Source organism: Podospora bellae-mahoneyi, chromosome 5, assembly GCF_035222275.1.
Source record: "Podospora bellae-mahoneyi strain CBS 112042 chromosome 5, whole genome shotgun sequence".
Lineage (NCBI taxonomy): Eukaryota > Fungi > Ascomycota > Sordariomycetes > Sordariales > Podosporaceae > Podospora > Podospora bellae-mahoneyi.
In genome coordinates, this window is record NC_085884.1 from 1,056,648 (window position 1) to 1,078,718 (window position 22,071).

At 52.5% G+C, this 22,071-nt stretch overlaps 8 protein-coding genes across 8 annotated transcripts; 5 read left to right on the plus strand and 3 right to left on the minus strand.

Annotated features, from left to right (window-relative positions):
• Positions 1-100: 100 nt before the first annotated feature.
• Positions 101-1,700, plus strand: QC761_512560 (uncharacterized protein; the record flags this gene model as incomplete). The annotated part of the gene is made up of 5 exons (XM_062880423.1): positions 101-465; positions 526-724; positions 780-1,205; positions 1,267-1,337; positions 1,386-1,700. The coding sequence occupies 3 exons, from the start codon at positions 101-103 to the stop codon at positions 1,158-1,160; spliced, it is 945 nt and encodes a 314-aa protein (XP_062730626.1). The 3' UTR covers positions 1,161-1,205; positions 1,267-1,337; positions 1,386-1,700.
• Positions 1,701-2,397: 697 nt separating this feature from the next.
• QC761_512557 (uncharacterized protein) lies at positions 2,398-3,481 on the minus strand. Its single transcript, XM_062880422.1, has 2 exons — positions 3,077-3,481; positions 2,398-3,021 (listed from the first exon to the last, which is right to left on the minus strand). Exons 1-2 carry the CDS (start codon positions 3,185-3,187, stop codon positions 2,773-2,775), a joined length of 360 nt encoding a protein of 119 aa, XP_062730627.1. The 5' UTR covers positions 3,188-3,481; the 3' UTR covers positions 2,398-2,772.
• Positions 3,482-7,322: 3,841 nt separating this feature from the next.
• QC761_513085 (uncharacterized protein) lies at positions 7,323-8,101 on the plus strand (the record flags this gene model as incomplete). Its single annotated transcript, XM_062880468.1, has 4 exons — positions 7,323-7,369; positions 7,439-7,487; positions 7,559-7,735; positions 7,766-8,101. The coding sequence occupies 4 exons, from the start codon at positions 7,323-7,325 to the stop codon at positions 8,099-8,101; spliced, it is 609 nt and encodes a 202-aa protein (XP_062730628.1).
• A 223-nt stretch (positions 8,102-8,324) lies between these two features.
• On the plus strand, positions 8,325-13,442 carry QC761_513080 (uncharacterized protein; the record flags this gene model as incomplete). Its single annotated transcript, XM_062880467.1, has 2 exons — positions 8,325-11,921; positions 11,976-13,442. Exons 1-2 carry the CDS (start codon positions 8,625-8,627, stop codon positions 13,440-13,442), a joined length of 4,764 nt encoding a protein of 1,587 aa, XP_062730629.1. The 5' UTR covers positions 8,325-8,624.
• Positions 13,443-14,850: 1,408 nt separating this feature from the next.
• Positions 14,851-17,055, plus strand: QC761_513075 (uncharacterized protein; the record flags this gene model as incomplete). Its single annotated transcript, XM_062880466.1, has 1 exon — positions 14,851-17,055. The coding sequence occupies one exon, from the start codon at positions 14,851-14,853 to the stop codon at positions 17,053-17,055; it is 2,205 nt and encodes a 734-aa protein (XP_062730630.1).
• Positions 17,056-17,618: 563 nt separating this feature from the next.
• QC761_513072 (uncharacterized protein) lies at positions 17,619-18,356 on the plus strand (the record flags this gene model as incomplete). The annotated part of the gene is made up of 1 exon (XM_062880465.1): positions 17,619-18,356. The coding sequence occupies one exon, from the start codon at positions 17,619-17,621 to the stop codon at positions 18,354-18,356; it is 738 nt and encodes a 245-aa protein (XP_062730631.1).
• QC761_513070 (uncharacterized protein) lies at positions 17,940-20,152 on the minus strand (the record flags this gene model as incomplete). The annotated part of the gene is made up of 3 exons (XM_062880464.1): positions 17,940-18,635; positions 18,704-19,859; positions 19,923-20,152. The coding sequence occupies 3 exons, from the start codon at positions 20,150-20,152 to the stop codon at positions 18,519-18,521; spliced, it is 1,503 nt and encodes a 500-aa protein (XP_062730632.1). The 3' UTR covers positions 17,940-18,518.
• A 1,049-nt stretch (positions 20,153-21,201) lies between these two features.
• Positions 21,202-21,732, minus strand: QC761_0076340 (uncharacterized protein; the record flags this gene model as incomplete). Its single annotated transcript, XM_062872776.1, has 2 exons — positions 21,358-21,732; positions 21,202-21,296 (listed from the first exon to the last, which is right to left on the minus strand). Exons 1-2 carry the CDS (start codon positions 21,473-21,475, stop codon positions 21,202-21,204), a joined length of 213 nt encoding a protein of 70 aa, XP_062730633.1. The 5' UTR covers positions 21,476-21,732.
• Positions 21,733-22,071: the final 339 nt, after the last annotated feature.

Genomic DNA, 22,071 nt, shown 5'->3' on the forward strand with positions numbered 1-22,071 from the left:
GATATTAGAAATGTTTTCTTTTTTCCCACGGAACTATCACTTGGCATGCCACTGAATCTTCCAAATTGTTTACATTTTGTTCAACATATACAATTCTCTTATGAAATTTCCCGGGATCCTGAAGAGAGGGCTTATTCCGGCCACCCGACTCAGATTCACAGGCCACATGCAAACAATAATTCGAAACATGGGAGACCTGAACAATACAGAGGCAATGAGGGAGCATGTGAAGCCGGCCCATGACTCCACGTATGAGTTCAAATCCTTTGCAATCCGTCCCTGCGATGAAGACCAGGACATACGCAAGCGGTACCGTCCGTTCCTTTTGAGCGATGAAATCTCCGAGTCAGATTGGGTGTCGAAGCTCGAATTGGCCACAGCGGCGAAAATGGTCGACACTGAGCTGCTCGTCCAAAATAAGGACAGGCTAAAGATCCTCGTGCTCTACGGAAGTCTTCGGGCGCGGTCAGTTGCTTTTTTTTATAAGAGTCTACCGATAGATACGCATTAGCTGACAATTATCAGATCATTCTCCAAGCTTCTTGCGTACGAGGCATCACGCATTCTCTTCCGCCTCGGCTGTGATGTAAGAGTGTACGATCCAGCGGGTCTCCCAGTCAAGGATGATGAGCAGCACGACCATCCCAAAGTGCGTGAGCTTCGGGAGCTTAGCAAGTGGAGTGACGGGCATGTCTGGATCAGTCCCGAACAACATGGGAACTTAGTACGACTCCTCCCACAAAGATTCTGGGTAAATTTTCTGGCTGACTCTTGCATAGACCGCCGTCTTCAAGAACCAGATCGACTGGATCCCACTCTCAACAGGCTCTGTCCGACCCACTCAGGGGAGGACCCTGGCTATTGCGCAGGTCAATGGCGGTTCCCAGTCGTTCAACGCCGTCAACTCTCTGCGTATTCTGGGCCGTTGGATGAGAATGTTTACCATTCCAAACCAGAGTTCCATCCCGCAAGCATGGACGCACTTTACGGATGCCAATGATCCTGTGGATGGAGGAAACCGACTGAAGCCAAGCTCCAACAGGGATAGGCTGGTGGATTGCATGGAGGAGCTGGTCAAGTACACCATTGTTATGCGGCCACACTTTGATCTCTTTGGGGACCGGTTCAGCGAGAGGGAAGAGGCAAAGGTTAAAAAGTGAACAACGCCCTTTGCGGTTTGATTTGTCTTGTTGGGAATTACCTAGGTACGTATCAACAACAAAAAGTGATGCAGGTAGCTAAACTCAGGAGAACCCGACGTTTTAGACTTGAGCCGTCTTTCTGTGCCACAGCAATGTCTCACTAAAGACTGTAAATATTGGCCGTTGTTGCTTAATGCCCTGACCCAACCTTACATATGCCCAATTCACTGACCTCTTGTTTAGCAACCCGATCAGCGTTACCACTGTCTCATCCTCAGGCCTTCCCCATCTCGATTACCTACACTGGGCTCTTCTTATGTTGGTTTGGCTGGAATCTCTTCTTCCGAGCGTTAACTTTGTTCCCGCCGCCAGCTTGCTCTGTCTGGCTTTTGACTGACTGGTCCTCGGGTTTGCGCTTCTTGACAGGTCCACCTACCTGTGTTCACAACGATAGCAGTGCTACCAATACTGTTGCCGTCCCCAGAAATTCCAGCACGACTGAAGCTGTCCACATTTCTAGCTCTAAGGCGAAAAGTTCATAAGTTCCTGAGCAGTATCCTGGCCCATTGCCACTCGCTCCAATGCAGCTAGCCACTCCTCGAGATTATTCTTCAGACCTTTGTCCGTTTTAATGTTCCCGCGGCTGAAAGCTTCCCGATGAGGACCTAGAAATGATTTGAATGTATATTTTCTCTCGTGGCGTTTAAAGGATCCATTGTCGGCGATGTCCCTTGCGAAGTAAAGTTCTCGAGTATTAGGTTGAGGGACGAATGAGTTTGAACCGGGGCATACAACGTACCTGACACATCTGGCAACGATTTATTGATTCGCCGTAGGTAGAGCAATACCCTTTAGCTTTACACTTGGCATAATCCTGCCCGGTATTGGCGCACTGACAGCGGTAGGGCATATCGGCGTTGTGGTATTGGATGCTTCCGGTGTCTGTTTTGAAGTGATGGTGACAGAAAAGTCCGCGGGGGTTGGACTTGCCTTGAATTAAATAGGAGAAAGACAATAGCACGTGTTATCGCTGGTGACAGCATCAGAGACACGCAAGACGTTCTGAAACAGCCTCACGGTGGTCGTAAGGGAATTTCATGGCGTATGACCATGGCTTACTTCGGATTAACTCACCAGATTGGTAACCAATGGGATGGAAAGTTCCAGTGTTGAAGACTAAGCTGAAAAGTTGTCAACCGTGGTAAGCAGTGGGGGACTGAGTTTTATCACGCCTGTGTGGTGTCAAAATAACTTTTCATTTAACTCTAAGCCTTTGATTTACCATATTACAGGCCCATATTACTCTGCTTCCTATATCATCCTCTTCCTCCAGCCCTTTGTTATGATCACCGGTGATGCCTTAGGCTTTTTTACTGTCCCCGGTTCTCTCATCAGGGCTGCCCAATATCATCGCACCCATGGCCTTCTCCACCTCCCCAGAGCCATCAAGCTTGTTGTCATTGCCAGCAGTCTTCTCCTCACTGCCAGTGGTCCCATCAGGGTTGTTTGTCTTTGGAGGACTATCAGGGTGGTAAAAGCTCGTCTCCTCAGTCGCCACAGACATCAGTGAATCCAAGTATTCCTCTTGCTTCCTCTCCAGGTTCTCTTTGTAGCTGATGTCGGGGCGGCTCTACTGCTTCTCATCATGCCAATTGTACTGAGGAAAACCACAGCCAGCGTCTTTGGCGCGCTGAAGTGGGCGGTTGCCGGGAACAAAGTTATCCTGCTTTTCCCAGGCCCGGTGGATGCTCATACCAGGTGGAAGAATGTCGGTTGGATAGTCCTCCTCTTCGGTGCCGGGGGTGGGGTCAAAGGAACTGGATGGTACGGATGGAATGGCGTATTTATTCTCGAGAAGGGCGGGGCCACAGTTGGCGACCTTTTGGAAGTCTTGTCAGCGTCGTGTTCTTTGAGTCGTGGAAGACAAGACATACGCGGCAATGGTGACAGCGGTTGAGGCAGAAGTGTGCTCCGACGCAGGTCTCCTGGGCTTTGCAATGCCTCCATTGCCCGAGGGCACGGCATTGACAACGATATCCCGACATTTTGTCAGAATTTGTCAGTGGAGGATGTGTGAAAGAAATTGAAGATGATGGCCGACTTTGTTTGTTTCAGTCCATGGGGTCGAAAAAGGACGTGAGAATCTGACAGTGTGATTTGGGACAAGTTTGGCATCAGATAACAACAACAAAAAGTATCTGTCAACTTGGGAGTCGCCCGCAAAACAAGGCTTCACAGCGGCAGACGGTAGCTCTCCCTGCCTGATAGCAGAACCTCACCGCGGGGTCTGCTTGGGTGTAGGCTGTTGTGGGTTCAAAAAGTAACTCGAACCAATGAGCGTGCCATAGCTCAGGTTGACTCTGAAAAGCAGCAGTCCCAAGGCAGCAGCAGGGTCTGAAGACGTCTGCTGGCGTGCCCAAGGTGCACGTGCCCCTGGCACACCAGTCAACAGGGCAGAGCAAGATAATCACAGCTTAGGTGCAATGTTCCTAAAATGTCTCCAAAATAAACTGCATTTTCTGTGTTCTCAGCTACCTAACAGCGTGCCCAGGACCTGCTTGGAATTCAACCTATCTGGCTCATTGCCCTCCTCCAAATTACTTCTTCAGGTTCTGGTACGGGTGATAACAGCTCGTTTTGCCCTTGTACCCATCCATTATATAGTCAGCATAAGCCTGCCTCTGTTCCAGGCTCTCATTGCTGGGATAGGGAACACCGAGCAAGCTCTGGCTTCCGTTGGGAACAATGTCCCCTTAAGTTGTCCCGTGAGTCTGTCCGCCGCTATTACTGCCTTGGGCTGCGAGGTATGGCGGCCAGGACGATGTGTTACTGGCATGCGTGTTATTGGCATGGTTGGTGAAAGTGTAGGCCGGTTGCTGAGTTTGGTGAGACGCCGGGGCGACATGACAGTAACCTATTGTTAGGAGAATTAGCACCAGCTCACTTGGAGACCTTTCAGGACAAGCTTGTCGTTAATTACCTGGCACTTCCCACGCAAGCTGGAAGTTTTGTGCCATTGCTGGCATTGCTGGGCTCTGCAGAATCTGGGGCTTGCGCGGCATTTGCAGGTAGGCATTTTGATAGCCGTGCTTCATGGTGTAAAGCAGGTTGGATTTATCGCTTGTGTCGAGCCCAACGGTAGAAGGTGTGGAGGCTGATGGCTTGCTGAAACAACCAGAGAAAGTTGTCTGCTCGGTGCCATTATATCTTAGTTCGACCATGGTAATCTGAATCACGATCTATTTTCAGCGACCGCTGACAACTCATACTTAAGATACGCATGTGTTCATGTTGAGCCATGTGCAGTTCTTCGAGATAAACCTCGTTACCCTATCCTGATCACAGCTATTCCCAACTGACTACTTATAAAGTTCTGAATAAACAAGACTTGTTTGTGGCCCCAGGATGTGCAGCTTTAAGCCTATCAGTCATAAGTTATAAGAAAGAGGATCACGCGTGAAAGAAAGTGTCATGAATCGTCAACATAGAGAAGAAAAGCCAGTGTACATCTTCATCAACACACCTCTGAAATAAACACAACTCCATTCCCAAAGAAACCCCAGTGACCATTCTATCAAGACATCCGTGCACCTTCATTTTTTATCACCATCCTTCATTGTAAGGTCTCTCTGTCTTTCCGCTTCATGCTCTCTCATGGCCTGATCCAACCGCTCCACCACCTCGGATGCAGAGGCCTTTCCCAGCGCAATAGCTGCCATAGCCTCGATGTAGGACTGGAATCCAATCTGATAGTCCTGCGGTGCCCGCACCTTGACGAGGTTCACATGGCCGACCAGCATGTCACGGCTGTAGTTGGCGAATGGGGGTGACATTGCCCGATATCCATCAAATCCGCCTCTGGGAGAGACGGGTGACTTGTTGAACTGGCATCTGTTGTCCTGTGTAGCTGTTAGAAACGATTCTTATGTATTTTTCAATAACATTACGTCGGATATAATAAAAAAATTCAGGGTTGATCAAAAACGCGACATGATGGATGAAGCTGGATGGAATGGGCAGGTCATACGCGACACCCCTCACAATAGAGTTCTTTATCGTGCCAGACAGCACAGTTCAGCGACGACCGGCAGTTCGGCTTCAAGTCAACATTCTGGCACCGGCACAGTGGCATGTTTTATTCTGGTTCTGACGCGATAGATATGAGCTGCTGGTGATGGTGGACGGGGGCAGCCTGGTCATTATGGTATTGATGAAGAGATGTTGCCGACGCGCGAAATTCGGGAGCCTCAGCGGTTAAGGCAGAGTCCTACTTCGATGCAGTTTCTGTCAAGCTGAAGGCAACATGGGCTGCACCGCCTCCCGCCACGCGAATTGTGGGTGGCCTTTGACTGTGTGTGTGTGACCAACCAATGCACGTGCAGCTGGACCTGTGCGCGCCCCTTAAATAAAAGCGGGAAGACAGGCAGTCCTGCCAAGGTGATGAACGTGGAGGCAGTTCGGTGAGGCTTGCTTACGAAAATAGTATATCTCACCAAAATGCACATTCAGGCTTGACTCTTCGGCTCAGACACGGCTACTATAATGAGCTGTCATGAATCACAAAGGCGACAGGTCAATTACGAGGGGGTTGGGCAGTCAGGCTTAGCTGCGGCGGCAGGTGGGTTAAATAGGTACCTCATCATTCATCCTGGCAAAGTCCACATTCATAAATGCAAAGGTCAGGTTGTTGAATATGGCTGCTTTTTAGAAACCAAGTCCATTTTCAAGTAGATAAGGTAAGGCAATTTGTGCTGTAAGGGCATCCACAATATGCCTCCCTGAACCCCTGAATGGCTCTCTGACCCTATGCTGAACTCCACTCTTGTTCAGCATTCCATACACCAATACCTAACTCACTCTACCTTATTTTGGCCTAAGTTTCCGTCGGATGTTCCAGCATCTTGGTTCGCGGGAAGTTTATCCTCTTGTCCCTTTGCCTGCTTTTTGCCTCTCTTTTCACCATCATCTTTGGACCTAGACGTTTGCCTTCTTCACTACCCACCGAATTTTCATGTGGACCAGTGACACCAGTGCTACCATCTGAACTGCCTCCGTTGTCTATGTTTACCACCTTCCTAGCTTTGTTGTGACTGACGAGAGGGACGTTGAAGTTGCGGTTAATGTTGAATCCTTGACTTGGATGTAGTGTCTTGGGCTTCCAAGAATCCAGGGATCAGAGCCTATCCTCTCTATTTATCTACCATGTGAACAAAGGGTCGCTGTGGATTGGCCGGAAGTGATATTAAAATCTTGTTTTTTATTCGATCCTATGACACTTACGAGGACATCCCAAGGCCATTGCCAACAGTATTTCGCAATCCATTCCAACCAAGTATGTGTGCACCAATGAGCAAGATGGTAAGTGGGATTTCTTCAAGGTTCCGATGTGCCTTTCATCGTGTGCGTTGTTCAAACGTTGACAAAAGCCAAGTCTGATTGGAATGCACAAAGGAACGCTAGACTCAAAGCAACTGTTTGGTTGTCAGCAATCATCCCTGACTGCTTGCTGAGATCCATGGTGGCGCCACTTGCTATACACCACCAACATCGAATGGAATGTTACATGTAGAGTTGGTGAGGAGGCCAGCCAGATTCCACAGACTCACAGGACTTGCAGCTGTTTGAGATTCACTGCCCTAGCTTTGAAGAAATTGGGTCGTAGGTGCCTACAGATTTCATAGTAGAGCCAACTTTGTCAATGCCCTCAGAATGCTCGCGGCTTGAGATGGCAGTTAGTACTAAACATAGGTAACTAAGGTACCTTACCATGAGATATTCGAATCACTTCCAAATTCCAGTTCCAGACCAGGTAATCTTTGAAGCATGTGAATAATCTTTCTATCGCCTTGACAGACATGGGTATCTACCTACCTGAAGGTCTCTCGACTTGAATTTTCAGCGGAAGAAGCTAGCCGGTAACTGCTGAGGAGTGTAGCTTCCTTACTGGTAGGCCATAGACTTAACCTACCGACAGTGAAACTCGGTGCTTCCTGCTTTTCAAGGTGCCTCATATTCACTCAGCAGACCGGGTAACGCAACAGCCACCTCATGGGCTTTGCCCAACAGATCACCACCAAACCTCAACTGAGCCATTGGACTTTTACATCAATGCCTAGGAAAGGTACCCATCATTCGTAAGCTTGCATCCAACATCATCTCGTTTTACAACCCATCGTCAAGATGCCAGTGCTCATATCGTGCACAACCTGTTACTGCAAGCAGACCAAGTTCGCAAAATGCAAGGCACCTGGCAAATGCACTAGAGGGACCCTGAAATAGGCATTCAAGCTGTCTAGGGAAGCGGGCGCACGCCTCTACTTCATGCGTCGCATTCCTTTGTGCTGCGTAATCCCTCATGCTATCCTTGATTTCCAGTTTGATTGATCTGATTTTGACAGACATGTTGCCCACGACAGGATACTTGTCCTGTGCCCAGAATCGAAGGCGTGCCTGCCTGGATGAGGGCCATATCTGAAGGGAAGATCCGATCGATGAATACGCTGCCACTATCAGTCAAAAACTTGTCGGACTTTGAGGAAGGTACGGATGAAGGAACCAATGAAGACAAATACGATATCAACATCTATGGCGAAGTTACTACAGGGACAAAGAGCTAGGATCAGTCATCCCGGGAATTTTACCAACTTCTTGATATCGCCATGCACACGAAGGGGCTCACGGAGGGCCAAAAGATGCTCAAGGCGACCAAGGTGGAGGCGATAAGGCGGGCGTGGAGGCGGATGAAGAGGAAGTTTGAAGAGGAACAAAGGGAAGAAAGGGAACGGGTGCTATATTTCACTGAGCTCCGGGAGAGACTTCCGCAGCCTCATAACCTGATGTTCAGTCCGGCGGTGGAAAGCGACGAGATAATCTTGACAAATTACGCCGAGGCGCCGGCGTCTACTAGAGTTAACAGCGAGATCGGCACGCCCATCTCTGGTCTGGATCAGGAGGGATAGCGATACTACAGCGTACTGTGTAGTGTTTGGAATATAACATATGATGGTTTGGTGATGTCCAAAAAGTCCCTGCTTCCAATGCCAAGATTGTTACACAGCCAAGACTGGGAAGCTATCTGATTGGCTGAGCGGCTGTCGTAGCAACGGAAGCAGGCATCCTGACGACACTTAGTGGATCGATGCACGGACCGTGACGCGCCCGCGCCCGGGAATTTTTGGCTTCTCACGGGCCACAAGGAGAAGCAAACAGCCAAGAACTCCAAGCTGAAGCATCCCAGCATCACCATCATTTGCTGCGAGATTGACCTCCCCGTATCACCGCCCTGCCCACGATTACTTGGAGTTTCCAGACGCTGCCGCCTCTTGGTTCAACGTCCCAAATACCACCAACCTTAGTTGCCCCACGAGACCTGCGCCCACTGCCCCTCAATGGCTGTGTATCCGTGACCACCGCCCTTCCATCTCTGCTGGAAATTACGAGAGCACATCCAGGGACGGACCCCGCGACCACCGCAATCCCAAGATGAACGACGGCGACCACGACCGCCCCTCCCGGCCGAGCACCGCCCACTGGATCGGCGACACAGAGTCTACCGATAACAAACGGCCCGCCACCTCCGCTTCCGCCAGAGGAAGCAATCTCAAGCCCGAAAACATCCCTCCACTGCACCCGCCCTCCGCCCTCGCCGTGCCCGAGACCAGCTATTTTGACAGCCCTAGCGGTGATCTGAGACACTCCGATTCCCAGGCCGAGATCGCTGTTCGACAGCACCTGCAAGACATCGAGTCTAGCTTTGACGCCCCTCTGTCACCCATTCCCTCGACCAGCAATGGCTTTGACGATACGTTTGTCTTCGACTCGCCGTCAAAGAAGCTGGCTGAACCATTGCCGAAGGCGCCTGCAGATGATGCCAACGAGTCGCAGATGCTACCCGTCCCGAGTCGAACGGCTTCCGGTACATCCAATAACGCTGACGTGTCCGAGCTAACCGAGTCTGGCAACGACGAAAAGCAGGAGGATACCAGCAAGGCGACGCGGTCGTTGGAGGCATTTTCTTCCTCTCCGACAGCGGCTGCTGCGGCGCGGACGATATCGAGAGCCTTTTCCGAGGCTGTCTCCACCAACGCCGACACCAGCCCCGACAGGACGAACCCTCTCAAAGACGAGCCATACCTTGATCATTCTACCGAAAGCTCTCTGGTCATACCGCCGAGCAAGGAAGAACCAGCCCACCACAACGATCAAGAAACCAATTGGCAGCGGGCATCAATCGACACAGGGAGCGTCAACAGCCAGGCGATGAAGTCTGCCAGCCGTCCCAAGTTCCTCCGGAGTCGAAACGCTAGTCAACGTTCGTCCGTGTCATCGACCCTCACCGATCCTGAGAGCGACAATACCGTGGGAATTGGAGATTATGCGCTCCAATCAGGGGGCGCCGTTCCCTCGCTGGGCATGCCCCGCAATTTCAACAGCTTTCTCTCCCGGTCTATCAGCATGGGCAGCATGGCTAGCGGAGTTGACGACATGCACGATCACATCGGGCCCAGCGTCGGTCAACTCGAAACCCTGGACGAAGTCGACTCGAGCGTCTCACCCCAACCACAACCACCACCACACAGACGAGCACCACGTATCGACGATGAAGAAGATGACGATGATGTACTGCGAACCCCAACCCAATCCAAATCCTCGGCTGCGCTTGCCGCCCCGACTGATACTGTGCTCGCCCGACATGTTAGAGACGTACACGTGCCAGAATCGCTGGCGAAGGAATACAAGTCCAAGGGGGGGCTGACGACGCCGGGAAGGTCCGTCACGTTTGATAATGTCAATCTTGGGGCGTCCACGACGAGTCGGCATGGCAAGAGCCTGACGCTCAAGGAGCAGAGCAGCACCATTGAGCGGCTGAGCAAGGAGAACTTTGACCTCAAGCTCAAGGTTATGTTTTTGAGCGACCGTCTGGACAAGCTCTCTGAAGAGGGTATTAAGGAGATGATCTCGGAGAATGTGGAGCTCAAGACTGGGTTGGCGGTGTTGCAGCGGGATAACAAGGTGTTGCGGAGGCGGGTGAAGGAGCTGGAGAAGCAATTGAAGGACGAAGACGAACGGCCGGGGACAGCTAAGAGCGCCGGGTCTGAGGATGAGGATGCGCATGACAGGGAGGAGGAGCTGATCTACCTGAGAGAACAAATGGAGGAGTACGTCACCGAAATTGAGAGGCTACGGAATGAGAACCTTAACAGGGAAGCGGAGAAGAGAAAGATGGCCGAGCTTCTCAAGACTTTGGGAGAAAGGGCCGGCGAGAGAATGGGCGAGAATCTGGGCCGACAAGAGGAAGCGGATGTCTGGAAGGATTTGTTGGAACAAGAGACTGCCAGGAGAGAACAAAGCGACGAGGATAATCGCCGGCTACGCGACGAGGTATTCCGGTTGAAGCAGGAGATGGCCCAACAAATGGGGCTACCAACAAGCTCATCATCTAGCTTCCACCACAGCAGGAGGCACGCACCATTCTCACCCGCAGCACGACCACCGACAGCCTCGTTTTCGTCCCAGGACATGGACAACGCAACAACTGTGAGTGTCACACTGGTTGATGACCTACGCCGGGAGAGTGAACAGTTGCGCCACGAGAACGCTGAGCTCCGCCGAGAAGTGGGCGCCCAGACCTCGATGTTGACGTCCAGGAACCGAGAGAAGGAGCGCTTGTACCAAGAGATTGAAGATCTCAAGATGGCCCAACGACGAGGCGGCCCAGCCCCATCGACTATCGACAGTCTCTTGGAACGGTCGGCATCCCGGGCTGGTGTTCACGAGCGGTCCCATTCACGCATTAGCGGCGGTGCCACGACAGTTCTCGACGACCTGGACCGGGATGAGCTCGAGGAGAAGCTGGCCGAGCTGCGTGACAAGAACAACGAGCTCAAGCTGCAGAATCAGGATCTGCAACGAGAGTTGGATGCCTGCATGGAAGACTTTGAGACCGCGGTGGAAGCTAAGAAGCAAGCCGAGGAGCTGGTCGCCGCCCTGCAAGAGGATATTGACGCCGCTATGAACGACTTGATGGCCCTCCAGGCGGAGCGTGACGAAGCACTGCAAGAGCATGCCAACCTCGAGGCCGAATTCGAAGCCTTGCGTAAGGAAGCACAAGAAGAGATTGATGCCCTGGAGGGAGAAGCAGACCAGCGTACCGGCGAGATTGAGAGACTCCAGCTTGACCTCAATGACCGCACCGAAAACTTTGACGCCTTGCAGGAAGAGATGCGTAAGATGAGCGATGCACTTGTCAGACTGGAAGATGAGCAGGAGTCCAAGATTCGCCGGATCTCCCAACTGGAGCAAGAGCTCGGCGACGCCAACAGGGAGTTGGAGGAACTCGAGCTTAAGCTGCTCGAAGCCAACGACAAGGCTAACCGCCTGTCGGTGCAGCAAGAGTCCAGCCAGGGCGAGATTGCCTTCTTGCGAGAAGAGCAGGAGGGAGACAAGATCCGGATCGGAGACCTCGAGGCTGCTCTCGCCAATGTCGAGCAGAGCCTGCGGGATGAGAAGGATCGTGCCAGGGAGCTGGAGCAACGTCTCGCTACCGAGAGGAGACAACGTGAGATTGTCGCCAACAAGGAGAAGGAAGAGGTTCAGCAGTTTGTCAACGAACTCAACCGGGAGGCATCGACGGCCAAGGACGAGGCTCGGAGACTCCGTAAGAGTCTGTCGAGCCGGGAGGTCGAAGCCACCGAGTGGAAGGAGAGATTACTGGAGCTCGAAAACAACTTGCGCGAGGCGTTGGGTGACTTGAGCGGTACTAGGTCCAGCTTGCTCAAGGTGGGTCCTCTGGCCGTGACGCTTCGTGGAAGGTCTTGGCTAACGCTTTTTCAGAACATCGCCAAGATGCAACGGGATCTCGAAAACACTGTCCGCGACCTCGACTCTACCAAGGCCTCGCTTGTCGAGAAGGATCGCATCATCAAGCAGCGTGATGCTCTACTCGAATCTCACAGCCACGAAACCCGGAAGCTGGCCGAGATGCTCGACAAGGAGCGGGCCGCCCACCGCAACGTCAAGAACCAGTTTGAGACGTTCCAAAAAACGCACTCTCATGTCACCCGCACGGTTAGCTCCCAAGATTCGCGGATCATGGAGCTCGAGGCCCAAAAGGCTGCAGACAAGAAGCGCATCTCTCAGTTGGAGAGCAGCTTCAAGGAGCAGCTTACGGAGCGCAACAACCTGTTGCTCATTCTCTGGACCCGTCTGTCCACCCTTTGTGGTTCAGATTGGGCACATGACAACAGCCTCATCAACGGGCGTGCCTTGCCCAGTCTGGAGGCTGTTTCGACCATGCTTCCCGGTTTCAGCAAGAACCTGATGGCGGCTGTCAAGATGATTGAGACGATGATTGGCAACTTCCAGACCAAGATTAAGTCGGTCGAAAAGGACCTCTGGAAAGAGTACCAGACTCTGGAAGGGCTGCTGGATCAGCGAACCAAGAAGCTCGACAGGCTGGAGTCCATTGTGCGCAACAACATTGCCACCGGACAACTCAGTGGCCACATCCACTCTTCGCGTGACGCGGACAAACTTGCTCGCTTGGAGGAGGCGTACAGACAGCTCAAAGTAGAATGCCACACCTTGCGGACAGCTGCGGAGGTTAGAGCCCGGCAGGCTTACGCGGCGACTGGTGATCCGAATGGGTTGCATGATCCCACTTCTCCAGTTGGGGGAAGCCCATCACCTTCTGTGCCCACTGGCCCCAAGGCTAAGAGCCGGATCCCCAAGACGGGCAGTAGGGGGAGTTCGCTTGGACGGACGGGCGCACCTGTACCGTCTCGTTCCTCAAGCCAGTTCCACTCTCACTCGTCGAGGACCCATCTCGCGGCTGATGAGTTTGGGATGCTGTCTCCCGACGGGGGTAGTAATCCTGCAAACAACAGCAACGGGACTACGCCCCACCACACGGACAATGAAGCTCCCACCTCACCACTACATCAACAGGACAAGACACCGAGGGAGAGCTTGACCAACCAAGCAGCTGGCTCTAATACGGCTTCGGTTGCTGGTTCACAAGGTGGGACGGGGCAGTCGATGGAGAATAAATGGATGCTGAGACTACGGGATCTGGAGTATAAGCTCAAGGCGGAGAGGGAGGGGAGGATACTGGATCGGGGGGAGGCGATGAAGAGGATTAATGCTAGTGAGAGTGAGAATATGGCGTTGAGGGAGAATCTGGAACGAGAGAGGAGGAGGCAGTTGCAGTTGAGTCAGCAGGGGGAAAGGGAGCGGGAGAGGGGGGAAAGGGAGAGGGAGAGGGAGAGGGGGGAGAAGGGGGATAAAGGACAGGGCAGGTAGTATGCTGCGCTTTTGAGGGGTAGGGGAGCAGCAACAACAACAACAACAACAACAACCGGGGATGGGGTATCGTCAGCTGGGTCTTCGTCTGGGGAGGACAGGCAGAGGAAGGGGAGGTTGAAGGTGTGGTTTGGAGTGGGGTGGAAGAGAGGTGGAAGGGATAGTGTTGCTTGATATTCATTTCTAGGATGGGTCTGAGTTTTCGACTTTTCTTGTTTCAGCAAGCAAGGCGTGTAGCGTGTTTGTTCACGGATTCTGGAAGGGGTTGGTTTGGTTGGAAGGGATTGATTGGTTCCATGGGTGTTTTATTTCATTTCTCTATTTTGATATCATTTTGGAGAAGTATTGCGAGTTGTTGTTATGGGATGAGTTTGCTCTGCACTTTTTGGGCTGTAGTTTTGTAGTATTACTCTTTTCCTCTGGATGTGGAAGTTTGGAGTGGGAGACTTGTTGATGTATAAATATCATTTTGAGCTTTTGCGACACGCAAATCAGTGGCTTGCTGCGCCCATCGAGGCTTGTGGCTTTTGATCAGTCTGTGATGCAAACTTTACTGTCATTGTGACATCGACGGCATTGCTTTTTTGTGTAGCTAATGGAAGGGCTTGGTGTAGGTTGTGCAAGCAGCGCTCAAGGCTTTCAGGATGGAGATAACGAGAGATATGTGGTGTTTTGGGTTCTCGTAGCAGGCCGTCACGAGTCACAATTTCCGGTTTGTGGGGTTTGTCCGGCGGTGCACTTGACCAAACTTTTTCCACTTCCATGGCGGGAGAGAAAAACCATCGAAGGTTCCATCCAACCCACTGGGAGTGCTCCACAGAAGATCGAACTTCGGACAACGTCAACTCCCCGACTTGGTGATAGCAAGATGGTGTCTGCGTGGGAGGGTGGGGGGGGGAAGGATGTGGTGGGCGACAACGTCGGGATTCACATCGGCCAGGCGCAGCTCCTCTTGTTTCCTGCCTCCTTAATGCAGTGTCGTTCGCGGGCCTTTCAATAACATTTCCGGAACGCTCATCTATCGATCTATCGCGAATATGCGGGAACCTCTCCAGACAGCTTTCCACCATCCAGCCACCGATACACCAACACGAACAATAGCGGCAAACGGTTGAGGACAAGCTGGAATCCAATTGCCAACGCCACATCCCCACCCACGCATCCAAACGGTGCCATGTGAACTGCCACCTCGGAAGATATCATGACTGAGCTTTTCTCCCAGGTATAAGTCACACATACCTTCTCTGTCTCTCTTGCCTTTTTGTCTCTATTGCCTTCTTACCTCTCTTCTCTCTTGCCTCTGTCTCTCCTCTCACTCTTCTCTTTCTTCTCCTTCTTCTCTCTCTTCCAGTACTCAAGCAACAGCAGTACACGTTAAGGCCATCGCCCTTTGACATCTCATTTGAAAATGGGTCTCCTGGGTCACACACCCAACGGGAAACCAGCTTTTCTCAACCCAAGAATACCTCCGCAGCGAGCTATTAGGGACCGTCTTCTACGCCAGATCTCCCATCGCTCCGCGCCTATCCGTATGCAAACAGATACCGGTCACCTTTCGCGCAACCCAGGACAAGACCTCGATAACGGTTTTGCCTTGCCCAGACAACCAGAACTCGCTCCCTTTGAATTGGACCTCTCGGACCAGAATGGTATACCGAGCAGTGTGGGGAGAGGTTCATTGGAGAACCGACAAGCTGAGTCTGACTGGTTGACCAGACTGGTCGAGACAGTCGATTCCTTGCAACAAAAGGGGGATAGCTTGTACAGGCTGGTGGAGAAACTGTCCAAGATGGCGGATGATGGGGGGCTCAGGCAGGGAACCATGGACACATCCATGCTAGCAATGCTGGTGGCGAACCCTATTTTGCAGATGATGAGAGACATGGATAGGGAGGGCTGTGAGGTTACGGACGACATGATTCGGCAGTCAACCGCCGAGATCAGGAAGCTGGCGGGCATAACCGGAAAAGGATTCAACAAGGTGTTGGCTCAGTTGAGCAAAATGCAAGACACCTCTGTTGACAAGTCGGGTACCCTCAAAGTCACGGCGGAGGAAAAGGCTGAGGTGGAGGCTGAGCGGGATCTTGCGAGGCAGCGGAACAGCCGTGCCTGCAATCACCTCCCTTCCATCGTGTTCTGGCAGCCTCCGACCAGTGCAAACAACTTGCTGAGCCACCTCGCCAGCAGCAGACTGTGGAACTGGAACCCTATCAACTTTGCGGTCTTTCTGTCGCCCAGCTCTACCGACAACCATGACGACCTCTCGCTCGTCGACACCGCCATGGCAGAAGCTTTCTTCTCCCGAGTTACCTACCGCGTCGCCCGACACAGGCATCACCACTTTCTTGGCTACAGTGAAGTGAGGCTCCCATGCGAAGCTGAGGGCCAGGGTCCGCTGATTGTCGGCCGGGACCCTCCATCCATTGCTAACTGGGGAGCATGGGCCTGCGTGAATGCCATGTTGCAGGGCGTAGATGAGTACTGTTGCTGTCCAGAGGAAGCCAACTACTGCCTGAGGTACCAAGTGTGGCATATTCCCCCAGGCTCTGTTGGATCGGAGCTAAACGTCTTGAAGCTGATGTGGTTCGATATTGATCCGCTGCGGACTGGGTGGGATGTCGTGCAGGCCATGAGTAAAAGCTATTGGATCCCGGTCAATTTCGTGCAGCTCTTTGCGCCTGCGAGGTATGCCACCCAGAACCACCCGCAGTGGTGTGATCTGTCAGTGGTCGAGGGCTTTTTCGTGGCCCTTGTCATTGGTAACTCTTCAGGAAAACGCGACGAGTGTTTTCGACAAGCCGAGTATCTCTTGGGAGATGCCGAGTTGGACGGGACTGACAGTGACGGTTTGATCAGCAATCACTGCGATACCAAGCGGACTATGCCCTCCACCTGGGACCAGGAGCTGCGCCGCGACGGGGACCTGGACAACTGGCGGTGCCTGAACTTTGTATTGGCACTTTCACAGGATCAGGCCGAGGCGCATCGGCGCACTGCGCGCACCCGACGGGGTCAGCGGGCGCCAGATAGCTGGAGCGTAGAACTATGCTGTTGTCCGGAACGCACCCCATTTTGTCTGGCCATCCGACTGGACAACCAGAGGGACACCAGCGGTGAGAACTACAAGTTGGTTCGAATCAAGTGGATCATGCGGAGCGACAGGCTGTACGAGGCTAACCGGCTGTTGCAATCACCTGTCTGGCCCATCATGAACCGTGAAGCTGAGGAGAGACTGAAGGTGGTATTCCAGACAGAGGTACCGGAAGAGTGTGACAACTGTAAGGCGGATGAGGACGATGAGGAGACGGATGAAGATGAAGGCAATGATGAAGAGATGAGAGAAACTGAGCAAAAGGAAACCACGTCGCCCTTTTTCAGCGAGAGTGATGACGATGATGGCGAGGAAGATCAGGATGGATCACCTGACACTCTGGACTTTACACGCGCCTACTCTCCTCGTCGGTCGCTGCCTAGGGTGGCCGAGCGGAGACCATGGTCTGGTGAGGAGGAAGGGGAGGATCAGGCCAGGGGCAAACGGCGTCGGGTGGATATCACAAGCGAGATCAGTGGGTTGAAGGGGATCGCTAAAACCCTGAAGCTCCCTCTCCCTTAAAGAGAAGGAGAGATTTCAAGACGGTGTTGATTAATGGTTATAGACTGTTAAGTGTTATAGGATGATATCTGGGTTAGTGTTTATTTTCAGATGAACGTGGGATGCGGAAAGGTCTAATGGGTTACAAGGAAGTTTGGATAATTGTAGTATACCTATATTTTGGATAGGTGCTGTATGTATAGTGGAAGTCGGAAGGATTTGTTATGTTTACGAGAACATTGGGGCAGGTTTTCTTCTTTATCTAACAATTGAATCTTTAACCTATGACCTGCACTTGTACCCAGCCGTAGGCCTTTAACATCAAGTACCTTATTCTGTACATGTTTGCATTCTTATCACTTATCTCGGGCGTTTGCAATCTTTAACAGGCGCTTGCACGCCCCATCATCTCCTCCCATGTCAAATTGATTGGACAACAACCGCTAGTGTTCGCCACCCCGTTCATGCCCAATATTTTATCCTTCCCCGCCGCCGGGCATTCCCATATCACACACTCATACCTACCTACCTGATCTTCCATCCGTCCCGTCTTATGCGTGTCAGTTCATTCCCACCATCACAAAATGTCCAAACAATCCACCCCCACCAAAACCCCAAAACCACCCCCCTCCATCATCTCCACCCAAATCGGCTCTGACTACGACGACCTCGAGAACGACCCCCCAACACCCCCCTCCACCTCCTTCTCCTTCGCCAGCCCCTCCACCTCCCGTGCGCCATCTCCGCAGCGTCAGAAGATGTGCATCCCTCTGTCCCTCCCATATTGCAAAGAGGGTGCGATCCCTACACCAGGAAAGACTTACATCATTACCGCACTGCATCTTCCTTCCTCGCCGCATCCTCATTGCCCCACCGATGATGAAGACAGCAGCAACCAGATCCTGAGGGCCATGACCCTATGTGGGGGGCAGCTCAAGCTGCAGGAGCTACGGCGGATGAATGTGACGACTGGGTGTTGGTTCTGGGAGTGCATCACCAAGGAAGGATGGCTTGGTTTTAGGAATGTGGCTAGTGGGACATATCTGGGCCAGAATGGAAAGCTGGAGGTGGTGGCGACTGCTCAGCACTGTAAAGCATGGGAGTGGTTTTGCGTGAGGAGGGTTCCGTTTGTGGATCGAGCTGGGGGGAAGGAGAAAGAGAGGGATGGGTATGTGTTGTTGATAAAGCATTGGGATACTTTGAGGTGGGTGGATGTGTCGATTGTGCCGGATGGGACGGTGAATAAGGAGAGGTGGTACTTGGCGGGAACGGACAGGGCGACGGTGTGGGGGTTTGTCGAGGTTGGGGAGCATGATGGGTGAGGTGATGGGGTTGGGACGACATGGATGGTTGCAAGTATGAACGACGTTTATTCGATCGTGATACAACGTTTGATAAAGCTCGGAAGCGCTTCTGAATACATAGTAGGAGTGAAGAAACAACCACCGGATAGCCTTTGCCTTCACCGCACCCAAAGTTTCGCCTCAAGCCTCCCTCCTCGTAATCGTCACATTCATATGCTCATGCAGCGTCGCCCCATAGTTCCAATACTCAAACGGCTTCGCCGGGTCAGTCATGGCAAAGTCATATCTCAAAAACAACTGTCGGTCCCAATTGTCAGCATCATTCCCATGCAGCTTTGATCAGACCAGCAACGAAAAACACTCACCTCGAACAACACCTTTCTCAACTCGGTATACGCCAACTTCTTCCCCAAGCACTCCCACCTTGTCCCCGAAGCAAACACCAACCCCTGCGTCAACTCCATCTCCTTCAACCTCTTGGGGTCCCTCTCCTCCACCCACCTGCTCGGATTAAACCTGTCTGCATCTTCCCCAAAAACACTCTTATCCCTCATGACGGTAAACTCAGATATCCCCACTGCCGTGCCCGCGGGGACTTGATATCCGCAAATGACATCATCCTTGTCCGAGCACTTGAGCTGCAATCCCGAGATAGGCGGCCACATTCTCAACCCTTCCTTGATGACCGCATTCAGATAACCTAGTTCGAGCGCCTCAGCGTCAGCAATAACCGGCCTGGTGACCTTCCCCAACCTGATCGCGTTGTCGATTTCCGCCTGAAGAGCACCGTACGCGGCGGGGGTGGTCGAAAGATAAAACACCGTCATCCTCAGCGCCGTGGCGGTAGTGTCGGTCCCCCCAAACAGCATGATCATCACCTCCGCCTCGACTTCTTGACGAGAGAGGTTACTCTCCACAAACCGCTGGAGGATGTCCTCCTCCCCTTTGGCCTTGTTCTCGTACCGGGCATCAACCCTGTCTTTGATCAGCCCAAGCAGCTTTCCCATCCCGTTGTTGTCATGCGGTTTGGGCAGCAGGCTTTTCACCAGGGGGTTGTTCATCAAGGAGATAGTCACCGGAAACAATCCGAGGGTGGTGACGGTGGGGATCATGCCCTCCAGGGTGCTGATCGTGTTGTTGAAATCCTCGTCAACATCCAGATACCCAAAGGGAGTGGTGAACCCCAGCGCGGAGGTGGTGTCTTGGGTGAAGTAAAGGAACTTGCGCGCCATGTCCATGGGTCGGATGCCGGTTTCCTTGGAGGAGACGTATTTTTTCTCGATAAGCCCCAGAAGCTTCCCGACTTGGGTGTCGATCACGCCTTCTTGTGTGGTTATTCCTTTGGCGTTATACCCCGGGAGGACGTTGCTGCGGATGCGGTGGTGAACTTTGTTCTCGTTGGCGGTGAGGATGTTGTCGTTGGCTGGGTCGAAGCGGAAGCCGTTGTACCAGACGTCGCGGTGCCAGCCTGAGTGGACGGACCACATCCGGCGGATCTCTTTGGTGTCGCTGCAGATGAGCCTGTTGTGATGATGGAGTTAGTCTGAACACGCGGGACGTAGGCGAGTTTGAGGGTGTCGTTACCAGTTCGGTCCAACCCTTGCCAACGGTCCATACTTGCCGGCGACTTCGGCGAGCGCATTTGGGATCCTGCCCGCCATGGTTTTTCTGAAAATCCATGATCGAGACAGTGCCGCCCCGGCAGGGCCGGGGATATGCCGGAGCCGGAGATAGGTCTTGATCCTGGACGCAAAAATGTACAAGACTGATGAGACCAGAACGCCCGTCAGGACGAGGCTGTTGAAGATGACCATCTTTCACCCTTTTTGCTCTTTTACGAGAAAAAGAGAGAAAAAGACCAGGAAAGCATGCGACGGTCCCTGGGACATCTGCCCCCGGTGGGATGGGACCCGGCCTTTTCATCAAGCCTATCCTTGATACCCTTGAAGAAACCCACAATGACCTGCATGAGTCTGCAGCTCAAAGTGGTATTCCGACCCTGTAGACGACCCTTGATAGTGGATTCAATGGCTTTGTATGGGGTACGTAGTAAGCCATTCGCCAGTGAGAAGTCGGAATTCGTCATGAACCTTGTTTGTGAGGCCTGTTGCAAAAAGTCGTGGCATGCAGGCCACTGCTTCCGTATCAGATAGTTGCTGCGCCACCCCTTCTTGAGAACTGATGGATTGGGTAAGCGTGCGGGGCCAGATGCCGGGTTCGCATGGCAGTTTTGTGGTTTTGGGTCTTGGTAACACAAATCATTCGTCGACAGATCTTGTGTGTGCATGCGAGTGGTTGTTAATGGCCGAATGGTTTAACCGCCGATCACAGTCAGCTTTTGCGTGTTTCTTGTTCGGTGAGATAAGCTGCCGGGTGGTGGTTGTTATTAAGCAGCAATTCGCCTCTGACGATACTGGATTGGATTGTGGCCGAATGCCCAAGTGGTGACGCTCCAGATGTTCCAAGAAGTGTTTATTAATGCTGCCCAGAAGCCCACTTCAGCCCGGCTCAGTCATCAAACAGCAGGTGTAGTGGGTAGCGATTCTGGTTGTAGCCTATTGGATCATAGCTACGACTGACCGATTGTCCTTACTGAGCCTCGAGACGTGCTCGTGTCTTCGTGCATGGATCAGATGGGAGGAGGGGGGTGCTGGTGAGTGGTTTTCAGAAAAGACCAGTAATCAGAAGGCGGGAGCGCGTCACCCATCGCAACCCTAGGTACCTAAGGTACCTGCTCAACAATCGTGCCCAACTCCTCTGGGCAATACTTTTCGCACAGTGTCTTCATGTTGGTCATGACACTAAGCCAACGTGTTAGCCCTGATCTTGACGCCAAGAAACACAAAAAGCAAGGCAGCACGACTCACATCTCTCGAGGATCTGACCCCGGAATAAGAACCGCAGCCGAAAGATCAAAGCGGAGCGAGTACAACAGATTCGTATCATCCCACTCCTCAACTACCCCCATCATTAACACCACCACCCTTGAGTCTCAACTTGTTGAAAGATAAAGGCCTACCAGGTTCATCAGGCGGAAAACACCGCTTATACTGCTCCACATACTCCTTCCTACTCAGCGTATGCCTCACCGCCCTCCAGTTCCCAATCTCGTGTTCGTTGTGGGCGTACAAGGCCATTGGATCAAAGACAAATGGCTTCCCAGTTGTCTCATCAGCAGCGCTGTTCTCATCCCAGAGGTCACCGTGGATCAAGCAGGGCCTGATCTTCCCTTGCAAGGGTTCCCACTTGATGACGTCGTAAGGGTTTGGTGCCGTAGCAGGGAGGTTTCGTGGAAGCCAAAATTCTACTGTGGGGGAGATGAATGTCTTGTGGAGATGAGCGAGCTGGGCGACGAAGGCTTGCGGGGCGGGTGGTTTGAAGTCCGATGTGGTTGGAGGAGGCGAGCGAGAAGTAAGACGTAGATTCTGTGGTCTCGTCCCAGAATGAACCCCAGCCGTAGGCTTCGGGTACTAAAGAGGGGGACACCGAGCCAATTGCGTTCAATCCAGAGATTTCGGCTGTGATCATTCCTTTGGCAGTGGCACCCAGGGATCGCCCGGGTGCTCTCTAGAAGATAAGACTGTCAGCAAGTAAGGTGGCCAGTATGAGAGCGAGGACCGTCCACGAAGCTGGAGGAAAAAATCTCCGACACTGCGATCGGGAAGTTGCGCTGTGATCTTGGTGGTCTGGTCCCCAGAGCGATCTTCCGTAGTGTCTGGCGCCGATCAACTTG

What these genes read in the sequence shown, in the direction of transcription:
- QC761_512557 (XM_062880422.1), bottom strand. Translation starts at nt 3,187, where the DNA reads ATGTCGGGATATCGTTGTCAATGCCGTGCCCTCGGGCAATGGAGGCAT. An exon ending in ACCGCTGTCACCATTGCCGC is followed by an intron (nt 3,022 to 3,076) that starts GTATGTCTTGTC and finishes GACTTCCAAAAG; the next exon opens with GTCGCCAACTGTGGCCCCGC.